General features: G+C 46.2%; 1 protein-coding gene across 1 annotated transcript in view; it reads right to left on the bottom strand.

Moving 5' to 3' along the window:
- The window catches only part of LOC138961925 (dynein axonemal heavy chain 1-like), a 158,284-nt gene that overhangs the window by 145,183 nt on the left and 678 nt on the right, over positions 1-12,423 (bottom strand). The window contains exons 2-3 of the mRNA XM_070333604.1: positions 8,710-9,013; positions 707-779 (exon numbers count right to left, since the gene is read on the bottom strand). Of these exons, the coding sequence (XP_070189705.1) occupies positions 707-779; positions 8,710-9,006 (370 nt within the window). The 5' untranslated portion in view covers positions 9,007-9,013. The remainder of the gene's footprint in view (positions 1-706; positions 780-8,709; positions 9,014-12,423) is intronic.

Raw genomic sequence — 12,423 nt, 5'->3', positions numbered from 1 at the left:
CTGACATGATCATCAAGCGTGTCATTAAACTGACCAGATATTCAGGTATAAGTCACTAATGTTTATGTGTACATGTACAGTGTGTCACTGTTTTGACTTTAGGCTTGTCATTGAACTGACCTGTTGATGTGTGTCACGTGGCCCACAGTGGTGTGTTTGCCATGCAGGCCCCTACAATGACCCTTGGGCGTGTGCGGCATAACTGACCTCAAGGGCGGATCCAGGATCTCAAGGAAGCGGGGGCCCACCCAAACCTTTTTTGCACAAACTTGAAGGCGCGAAGCGCCCGAACATGCTAGGGGGTTCGGGGGCATGCCCCCCCCCCCCCCTCCCGGAATGTTTTGTTTCAATGAAGCGAAATGCTGCAATCTAGGGCCACCTGAGCTCAGAAACTGTCATTTAATCATATCTCTCTCTCTCTCTCTCTCTCTCTCTCTCTCTCTCTCTCTCTCTCTCTCTCTCTCTCTCTCTCTCTCTCTCTCTTCCTGAAGGGGAGCCCGGGCCCCCTTAGCCCCCCCTAAATCCGCCGTGACAGGACCTTTAAGCCTGTCATTTATTGGGCCAAGTCGACTACGTGAAGTAAGACTTCGCGAAGCTGGCCGCACGGAGCTTTAGCGCTGAGTTTTTGGTAAAAAGACTTCGCCAAGTCTTCGCGAAGTCGACTTCCGGCTCAATTAAGGACCTTAAGGCGTGCCATTGAACTGACCTTTGGGGGTGTGATCCTCAGTGACCAGTCGCCACAGCCTGTCCTGCTGTGCTGGGGGTCCCTTGGCCACGCCCTGTCCAACAACACAACGTTCTTACTGTGTCCAACAACACAGAGCGCTCTTACTGTGTCCAACAACACAGGGCGTTCTTACTGTGTCCAACAACACAACGTTCTTACCGTGTCCAACAACACAACGTTCTTACTGTGTCCAACAACACAGGGCGTTCTTACCGTGTCCAACAACACAGGGCGTTCTTACCGTGTCCAACAACACAACGTTCTTACTGTGTCCAACAACACAGGGCGTTCTTACCGTGTCCAACAACACAGGGCGTTCTTACCGTGTCCAACAACACAACGTTCTTACTGTGTCCAACAACACAGGGCGTTCTTACCGTGTCCAACAACACAACGTTCTTACTGTGTCCAACAACACAGGGCGTTCTTACCGTGTCCAACAACACAGGGCGTTCTTACCGTGTCCAACAACACAACGTTCTTACTGTGTCCAACAACACAACGTTCTTACTGTGTCCAACAACACAACGTTCTTACCGTGTCCAACAACACAACGTTCTTACTGTGTCCAACAACACAACGTTCTTACCGTGTCCAACAACACAACGTCCTTACCGTGTCCAACAACACAACGTTCTTACCGTGTCCAACAACACAACGTTCTTACCGTGTCCAACAACACAGGGCGTTCTTACCGTGTCCAACAACACAACGTTCTTACTGTGTCCAACAACACAACGTTCTTACTGTGTCCAACAACACAGGGCGTTCTTACTGTGTCCAACAACACAGGGCGCTCTTACCGTGTTCAACAACACAGGGCGCTCTTACCGTGTCCAACAACACAGGGCGTTCTTACTGTGTCCAACAACACAGGGCGCTCTTACTGTGTCCAACAACACAGGGCGCTCTTACCGTGTCCAACAAACACAGGGCGCTCTTACTGTGTCCAACAACACAACGTTCTTACTGTGTCCAACAACACAACGTTCTTACTGTGTCCAACAACACAAGGCGCTCTTACCGTGTCCAACAAACACAGGGCGCTCTTACTGTGTCCAACAACACAACGTTCTTACTGTGTCCAACAACACAGGGCGTTCTTACTGTGTCCAAAAACACAGGGCGCTCTTACTGTGTCCAACAACACAGGGCGTTCTTACTGTGTCAAACAACACAGGGCGCTCTTACTGTGTCTAACAACACAGGGCACTCTTACTGTGTCCAACAACACAGGGCGCTTTTACCGTGTCCAACAACACAGGGCACTCTTACTGTGTCCAACAACACAGGGCGCTCTTACCGTGTCCAAAAACACAACGTTCTTACTGTGTCCAACAACACAGGGCGTTCTTACTGTGTCCAAAAACACAGGGCGCTCTTACTGTGTCCAACAACACAGGGCGTTCTTACTGTGTCCAACAACACAGGGCTCCCTTACTGTGTCCAACAACACAGGGCGCTCTTACCGTGTCCAACAACACAGGGCGCTCTTATCGTGTCCAACAACACAGGGCGTTATTACTGTGTCCAACAACACAGGGCGTTCTTACCGTGTGCAACAACACAGGGCACTCTTATGGTGTCCAACAACACAGGGCGCTCTTACTGTGTCCAACAAAAACAGGGCGTTCTTATACTGTGTCCAACAACACAGGGCGCTCTTACTGTGTCCAACAACACAGGGCGCTCTTACCGTGTCCAACAACACAGGGCGCTCTTACCGTGTCCAACAACACAGGGCGCTCTTACTGTGTCAAACAACACAGGGCGCTCTTACCGTGTCCAACAACACAGGGCGCTCTTACTGTGTCCAACAACACAGGGCGTTCTTATACTGTGTCCAACACAGGGCGCTCTTACTGTGTCCAACAAAAACAGGGCGTTCTTATACTGTGTCCAACACCACAGGGCGCTCTTATCGTGTCCAACAACACAGGGCGCTCTTACTGTGTCCAACAAAAACAGGGCGTTCTTATACTGTGTCCAACAACACAGGGCGCTCTTACTGTGTCCAACAACACAGGGCGCTCTTACTGTGTCCAACAACACAGGGCGTTCTTATACTGTGTCCAACAACACAGGGCGTTCTTATACTGTGTCCAACAACACAGGGCGCTCTTACTGTGTTCAACAACACAGGGCATTCTTATACTGTGTCCAACAACACAGGGCGCTCCTTCTGTGTCCAACAACACAGGGCGCTCTTACTGTGTCCAACATCACAGGGCGGTCTTACCGTGTCTAACAACACAGGGTGCTCTTACCGTGTCAAACAACACAGGGCGCTCTTACTGTGTCCAACAACACAGGGCGCTCTTATCGTGTCTAACAACACAGGGCGCTCTTACCGTGTCTAACAACACAGGGCGCTCTAACCGTGTCTAACAACACAGGGCGCTCTTACCGTGTCTAACAACACAGGGCGCTCTTACCGTGTCTAACAACACAGGGCGCTCTTACCGTGTCAAACAACACAGGGCGTTCTTACCGTGTCAAACAACACAGGGCGCTCTAACCGTGTCTAACAACACAGGGCGTTCTTACCGTGTCAAACAACACAGGGCGCTCTTTCCATGTCAAACAACACAAGGCGTTCTTACCGTGTCAAACAACACAGGGCGCTCTTACCGTGTCAAACAACACAGGACGTTCTTACCGTGTCAAACAACACAGGGCGCTCTAACCGTGTCTAACAACACAGGGCGTTCTTACCGTGTCAAACAACACAGGGCGCTCTTTCCATGTCAAACAACACAGGGCGTTCTTACCGTGTCAAACAACACAGGGCGCTCTTACTGTGTCCAACAACACAGGGCGTTCTTACCGTGTCAAACAACACAGGGCGCTCTTTCCATGTCAAACAACACAGGGCGTTCTTACCGTGTCAAACAACACAGGGCGTTCTTACCGTGTCAAACAACACAGGGCGTTCTTACCGTGTCAAACAACACAGGGCGTTCTTACCGTGTCAAACAACACAGGGCGCTCTAACCGTGTCTAACAACACAGGGCGTTCTTACCGTGTCAAACAACACAGGGCGTTCTTACCGTGTCAAACAACACAGGGCGTTCTTACCGTGTCAAACAACACAGGGCGCTCTTACCGTGTCAAACAACACAGGGCGTTCTTACCGTGTCAAACAACACAGGGCGCTCTAACCGTGTCCAACAATTCAGGGCGCTCTTTCCGTGTCAAACAACACAGGGCGCTCTAACCGTGTCTAACAACACAGGGCGTTCTTACTGTGTCAAACAACACAGGGCGCTCTAACCGTGTCTAACAACACAGGGCGTTCTTACCGTGTCAAACAACACAGGGCGCTCTTACCGTGTCAAACAACACAGGGCGTTCTTACCGTGTCAAACAACACAGGGCGCTCTAACCGTGTCCAACAATTCAGGGCGCTCTTTCCGTGTCAAACAACACAGGGCGCTCTTTCCGTGTCCAACAACACAGGGCGTTCTTACTGTGTCCAAAAACACAGGGCGCTCTTACTGTGTCCAACAACACAGGGCGTTCTTACTGTGTCAAACAACACAGGGCGTTCTTACCGTCATGCTACCTCGGGAAGGAACGGTCATCGTTTGACAAGAAAGATAAGGTAGCTGTACTAAAGCCAAACGGTGGAACTGGAAGAAATGCTAGAAAGTCTTCTGAGGGCTTCATATTTGAGTACAATCGACACTCAATCTTATCATGCGTGAGGTGTATACTGAGATATTCCACTTTGAGTACAATCGAACCTCAATCTGTTTATGCGTGTGGTATTCTGAGATATTCCACTTTGAGTACAAGCGAACCTCAATCTGTTCATGAATGCGTGTGGTATTCTGAGATATTCCACTTTGAGTACCAGCGAAACTCAATCTGTTCATGCGTGTGGTATTCTGAGATATTCCACTTTGAGTACAAGCGAACCTCAATCTGTTCATGCGAGTGGTATACTGAGATATTCCACTTTGAGTACAATCGAACCTCAATCTGTTTATGCGTGTGGTATTCTGAGATATTCCACTTTGAGTACCAGCGAAACTCAATCTCTTCACTAGCGTGTGGTATTCTGAGATATTCCACTTTGAGTACAATCGACACTCAATCTGTTCATGCGTGTGGCATTCTGAGATATTCCACTTTAAGTACCAGCAAAACTCAATCTGTTCATGCGTGTGGTATTCTGAGATATTCCACTTTAAGTACCAGCAAAACTCAATCTGTTCATGCGTGTGGCATTCTGAGATATTCCACTTTGAGTACAAGCAAAACTCAATCTGTTCATGCGTGTGGTATTCTGAGATATTCCACTTTAAGTACAAGCGAAACTCAATCTGTTCATGCGTGTGGTATTTTGAGATATTCCACTTTAAGTACCAGCGAAACTCAATCTCTTCACTAGCGTGTGGTATTCTGAGATATTCCACTTTGAGTACAATCGACACTCAATCTGTTCATGCGTGTGGCATTCTGAGATATTCCACTTTAAGTACCAGCAAAACTCAATCTGTTCATGCGTGTGGTATTCTGAGATATTCCACTTTGAGTCCAACAACACAGGGCGCTCTTACTGTGTCCAACATCACAGGGCGGTCTTACCGTGTCTAACAACACAGGGTGCTCTTACCGTGTCCAACAACACAGGGCGCTCTTACTGTGTCCAACAACACAGGGCGCTCTTACCGTGTCTAACAACACAGGGCGCTCTTACCGTGTCTAACAACACAGGGCGCTCTAACCGTGTCTAACAACACAGGGCGCTCTTACCGTGTCTAACAACACAGGGCGCTCTTACCGTGTCTAACAACACAGGGCGCTCTTACCGTGTCAAACAACACAGGGCGTTCTTACCGTGTCAAACAACACAGGGCGCTCTAACCGTGTCTAACAACACAGGGCGTTCTTACCGTGTCAAACAACACAGGGCGCTCTATCCATGTCAAACAACACAAGGCGTTCTTACCGTGTCAAACAACACAGGGCGCTCTTACCGTGTCAAACAACACAGGACGTTCTTACCGTGTCAAACAACACAGGGCGCTCTAACCGTGTCTAACAACACAGGGCGTTCTTACCGTGTCAAACAACACAGGGCGCTCTTTCCATGTCAAACAACACAGGGCGTTCTTACCGTGTCAAACAACACAGGGCGCTCTTACTGTGTCCAACAACACAGGGCGTTCTTACCGTGTCAAACAACACAGGGCGCTCTTTCCATGTCAAACAACACAGGGCGTTCTTACCGTGTCTAACAACACAGGGCGTTCTTACCGTGTCAAACAACACAGGGCGTTCTTACCGTGTCAAACAACACAGGGCGCTCTAACCGTGTCTAACAACACAGGGCGTTCTTACCGTGTCAAACAACACAGGGCGTTCTTACCGTGTCAAACAACACAGGGCGTTCTTACCGTGTCAAACAACACAGAGCGCTCTTACCGTGTCAAACAACACAGGGCGTTCTTACCGTGTCAAACAACACAGGGCGCTCTAACCGTGTCCAACAACACAGGGCGCTCTTACTGTGTCCAACAACACAGGGCGCTCTTTCCATGTCAAACAACACAGGGCGCTCTTACTGTGTCCAACAACACAGGGCGCTCTTACCGTGTCCAACAAACACAGGGCGTTCTTACCGTGTCAAACAACACAGGGCGCTCTTACCGTGTCAAACAACACAGGGCGTTCTTACCGTGTCAAACAACACAGGGCGCTCTAACCGTGTCCAACAATTCAGGGCGCTCTTTCCGTGTCAAACAACACAGGGCGCTCTTTCCGTGTCAAACAACACAGGGCGTTCTTACTGTGTCAAACAACACAGGGCGTTCTTACTGTGTCAAACAACACAGGGCGTTCTTACTGTGTCAAACAACACAGGGCGTTCTTACCGTCATGCTACCTCGGGAAGGAACGGTCATCGTTTGACAAGAAAGATAAGGTAGCTGTACTAAAGCCAAACGGTGGAACTGGAAGAAATGCTAGAAAGTCTTCTGAGGGCTTCATGTTTGAGTACAATCGACACTCAATCTTATCATGCGTGAGGTGTATACTGAGATATTCCACTTTGAGTACAATCGAACCTCAATCTGTTTATGCGTGTGGTATTCTGAGATATTCCACTTTGAGTACGAGCGAAACTCAATCTGTTCACTAGCGTGTGGTATTCTGAGATATTCCACTTTAAGTACAAGCGAAACTCAATCTGTTCATGCGTGTGGTATTTTGAGATATTCCACTTTAAGTACCAGCAAAACTCAATCTGTTCATGCGTGTGGTATTCTGAGATATTCCACTTTGAGTACAAGCGAACCTCAATCTGTTCATGAATGCGTGTGGTATTCTGAGATATTCCACTTTGAGTACGAGCGAAACTCAATCTGTTCACTAGCGTGTGGTATTCTGAGATATTCCACTTTGAGTACAATCGACACTCAATCTGTTCATGCGTGTGGCATTCTGAGATATTCCACTTTAAGTATCAGCAAAACTCAATCTGTTCATGCGTGTGGTATTCTGAGATATTCCACTTTAAGTACCAGCAAAACTCAATCTGTTCATGCGTGTGGTATTCTGAGATATTCCACTTTAAGTACCAGCAAAACTCAATCTGTTCATGCGTGTGGCATTCTGAGATATTCCACTTTAAGTACCAGCGAAACTCAATCTGTTCATGCGAGTGGTATTTTGAGATATTCCACTTTAAGTACCAGCGACACTCAATCTGTTCATGCGTGTGGTATTCTGAGATATTCCACTTTGAGTACTAGCGACACTCAATCTGTTCATGCGTGTGGTATTTTGAGATATTCCACTTTAAGTACCAGCGACACTCAATCTGTTCATGCGTGTGGTATTCTGAGATATTCCACTTTGAGTACAAGCGAACCTCAATCTGTTCATGAATGCGTGTGGTATTCTGAGATATTCCACTTTGAGTACTAGCGACACTCAATCTGTTCATGCGTGTGGTGTATTCTGAGATATTCCACTTTAAGTACCAGGGAAACTCAATCTGTTCAAGCTTATGGTATTCTGAGATATTCCACTTTGAGTACAAGCGACACTCAATCTGTTTACGCGTGTTGTATTCTGAGATATTCCACTTTGAGTACAAGCGACGCTCAATCTTATCATGCGTGAGGTGTATTCTGAGATATTCCACTTTGAGTACAAGCGAACCTCAATCTGTTCATGAATGCGTGTGGTATTCTGAGATATTCCACTTTGAGTACTAGCGACACTCAATCTGTTCATGCGTGTGGTATTCTGAGATATTCCACTTTGAGTACGAGCGAAACTCAATCTGTTCACTAGCGTGTGGTATTCTGAGATATTTCACTTTAAGTACCAGCGAAACTCAATCTGTCCTTGCGTGTGGTATTCTGAGATATTCCACTTTGAGTACGAGCGAAACTCAATCTGTTCATGAGTGTGGTATTCTGAGATATTCCACTTTGAGTACAAGCGACGCTCAATCTGTTTATACTTGTGGTGTATTCTGAGATATTCCACTTTGAGAAAAATCGACACTCAATCTGTTCATGCGTGTGGTATTTTGAGATATTGAGATTTTTCACTTTGAGTACGCGCGAAATTCAAGCGTGTGGTGTATTCTGAGATATTCCACTTTAAGTACCAGGGAAACTCAATCTGTTCAAGCTTATGGTATTCTGAGATATTCCACTTTGAGTACAAGCGACGCTCAATCAGAGAGCTACTCCAAACACACGGACACACACACACATGCACACACAGTCAAAAACATACACACACACACAAACACACACACACACACACACACACACACACACACACACACATTCACATACGCACATACACACTCACACACACACATACTCAGACACACACTCACAGACAGGCATACAAGCAGTAAAACACATACAATCAAGCACACACACACACACACACACACACACACACACACACACACACACACACACATACACACACACACACACATGTGTACCTCTCCTCTGATGGGCATTTCGTTGACGTCACAAGCATAGTCCGAGTAGTTCTCCGCGGGCTGTATGAGGGGGTACAGCTGTGCGCAGTGGACTGAGGTCTTGATGGTATTGGTCTTGTTGACCGTTGTGTCCAGCCTTGCCTCTTTGCTGTTACTGGCCCCATCCTTGCTGCGACTGGTGCCCTGGTTGTTGTCACTGACCACGTTGTTGCCAGAGATGTTAGCGGAGTTTCCCGGTAAGAGGGTCCTGCGCCTCTTGGGCACTCCCTTGAAGGTCCTGAGGTTGATGCTCGACATGGTGGGTCTGGGGGAAGAGGACGTGAGGAGTGAGCAGCAGGTTGGAGTGCAGTGAGCTATGACACTCTAACATAACTGGGAGCCTGTCGCATTTTCCCGGGTTTTTGGGACACACTGCGACATCGGATTTTGTGAAAAACTCCTTTGCGTCCTCAACCGTACTAGCTTTCCACTGAGAGGAAGTGACCCGAATTTCTCAGCAATTGGACGACAGAGTAATGAAAATGAAAAAGAATAAAATGAAAATGAAATCACGCACCCGGCAAGTAATTGCGCTCACAACAGGAACATACAGGAGGCCCAGCCCTATCGACGGTGTAGCGTTGATAAAGTTTTGAGTTTCGCCTTCTCTGTACACTGGTCATCATAGATGGGTGTGTGTGTGGGGAGGGGGGGGGGAGGTGCAAAGAGCATGAACCTCATCGGCTGACCGCTTTGTTACAAACGTATTTTTCAGAGGTATATTGGTGCCTGTCCAGATTTGACCACAATTGGCCGGTCGTCAGCGGTATAATGACTTCAGTTGAAATAAAGTTGGCCAAAAAATTATTGCAACAAATTTCAAACCCAAATTAAAGCATTAATTCCTGTGTCATTTAATTAAAACTGTATATATGCCAGTTAAGACCGTTCACTTAACCTTCAGGATCACCTTTTGGATTACATAATTCTTTTACATGGATCACGTGACCGCCGCTAAAGTAAGGGTACCCTCAAAATCGACCAGACAAAAACGGAAGAGCCGAATGAAAAATTGACAAAAAAATCACAATAGGCAAATCTTTGCAACTTTGACATACGAGAAGAAATTCAAACCAATCATCTACCCTGAACAGATTGTTATGTTTTGCTACCTTGCGTATTTCGCGTGCTATGCTATTCCTACTGATGCAGGTGTCGATCGCAAGAGCGGTCAAAAACGGAACGTTTTACGTCAATTTTTATGGGTATCATGTCAAAAAGCGCTACATTTTAGCAATGACTTGGTGGATTGCTTTGAAACTTTCGGAATATTTTACCAACATACTAGAGATACTTCGTGCGAAAGTTTGGATCGTTACGGTTGTTTATCCAGATGTGACGCAATGTTTCGGAAAATGTTGTTTAAACTTGTCATAGGATTGTTCAATTGTCTTCAAAAAATTCATGACTTTGTATACCCACAGATAAATGATTGATACAGATTCTGTCTAAGTTTCATTTGCGTGTAGCCGCTGGCGTTAATTTGCTAGTCATGCAAACACATGAGAAAACAAGAAATTCCTCCGATAGGAAAAACACCCCCTATAAAGGGAAATAACCTTCTCAGTTGGTGGCAGTGAGAATGGTTATTTCCCTTTGACCAACGGGGGTGTGCCTCTATAAGTCGTTGTATAATTTTAATCCACCAATAACTCTCTAACCGTGTGTTTGACTGGTCCCAATTTTTGTAAGGACCGTCTCAGGAATGTATAGAACCTGTTCACCAAGTTTGGTGACGATCGGTCCGTTCATTCTTGAGATCTATATGCGAACACCAACACACACCCAAATAATATGTCAGTCTTAATCTTAATCCACCAATAACTCCCTAACCGTGTGTTTGACTGGTCCCAATTTTTGTAAGGACCGTCTCAGGAATGTATAGAACCTGTTCACCAAGTTTGGTGACGATCGGTCCGTTCATTCTTGAGATCTATATGCGAACACAAACAAACACACAAACAAACACATCGAGTGAAACCTATACACACCCCTATACCGGGGGTGTAAAAATGGAATGTTCACGCTGTTTCGCGCTTATAGCTGTTATCGCTACGGTCACGCTTGGCTGGGCATCGCTGTGGCACCAGAATCATCGCTTAAATATGTAGCGTGTTTACAGGCCCAGCAAATTTGCGTCAGTGCTTACACGCACATAAAACTTTAGCAGTGTGTGTATCAATCATTTTTCTAAAGACATGCAAAGTCATGAATTTTTTGGACCCAAGGGAACAATCCTATGACGAGATTAAAAACTTCTTTCGAAAAATTGCATAACATTTTAACAAACACCTGTAACAATCCATAATTTCGCTCGAAGTATCTCTAGTATTTTGGTAAAATATTCTGAAAGTTTCAAAGCAATCCACCAAATCATTGCTAAAGTGCAGACTATTTTGTCATGATACCCCTAAAAACATTACGCAAAAAGTCCCGTTTTTGACCGCTCTTGCGATCGACACCTGCATCAGTAGGAATAGCATAGCACGCGAAATACGCAAGGTAGCAAAACAAAACAATCTATTCAGGGTAGATAATTGGTTTGACTTTCTTCTCGTATGTCAAAGTTGCAAAGTTTTGCCTATTGTGATTTCTTGTCAATTTTTCATTCCGCTCTTCCGTTTTTGTCTGGTCGATTTTGAGGGCACCCCTACTTGAGCGGCAGTCACGTGATCCCTGTACAAGAATTATTTAATCCAAAAGGTGATCCTGGAGGTTAAGTGAACGGTCTTAACTGGCATATACAGTTTTAATGAAATGACACGGGGATTATTGCTTTAATTTGGGTTTGAAATTTGTTGCAATAATGTTTTGGCCAAGTTTAAGTCCGCATGTTTTAATTGTATGTCACCTTCAAAACCGTCCCTATTTGCCTGTCGGTTTTTGTGCGTATGGCACTTTGCCATAAATCGAGAAAATATTGCTAATATATCGTGACTCGTATCCAATATTTCTAAAGGCGATAGATTAGATGGCTCAGAGAGAGAGAGAGAGAGAGAGAGAGAGAGAGAGAGAGAGAGAGAGAGAGAGAGAGAGAGAGAGAGAGAGAGAGAGAGAGAGAGAGAGAGAGAGAGAGAGAGAGAGAGAGAGAGAGTAGCGAAAGAAAGAGAGAGAGAGCGAGCGAGAGAGAGAGAGAAAGAGAGAGAGAGACTGAGAGAGAGAGCGAGAGCGAGAGAAAGAGAGAGAGAGAGCGAGAGAAAGAGAGAAAGAGAGAGAGAGTGTGTGTATGTGCGTGCGTGCGTGTGTTTGGGTGCTTGCCTGCGTGCGTGCGTGTGTGTGTGTGTGTGTGCCTGTGTGTCTGTGTGTGTGTGTATGTGTGTGTGTGTGTGTGGATGTGTGTGTGTGTGTATGCGCGCGCGTGCACGTGTGTGTGTGTGTGTGTTTTGAGAGGGGGGCAGACAAACAGACAGACAAAAGACAGACAGACTGACAGACTGACACCGTTTATGGACGATTGCAAGCAAGACGTTGCAGACTGGAAAAGTATCACAGTGTCTTCATCTTGATCCGTTAGGCGGCCACAATCGTCGTATGGATTATTCTGTCGCCTTGGGGATTTGACGTCATAATAACAGGTGATAGAAAGAGAAAAGACCTATAGATAGTTGAGATGAAAACTGAATAAGAATTAATTTATGCACCTAGTCTATGTGGGTTTTAACAGCAGGCTAAGCT

The sequence above is a fragment of the Littorina saxatilis genome, linkage group LG3, assembly GCF_037325665.1.
Source record: "Littorina saxatilis isolate snail1 linkage group LG3, US_GU_Lsax_2.0, whole genome shotgun sequence".
Taxonomy (NCBI): Eukaryota; Metazoa; Mollusca; class Gastropoda; order Littorinimorpha; family Littorinidae; genus Littorina; species Littorina saxatilis.
This window is presented reverse-complemented; position numbering and strand designations above follow the sequence as displayed.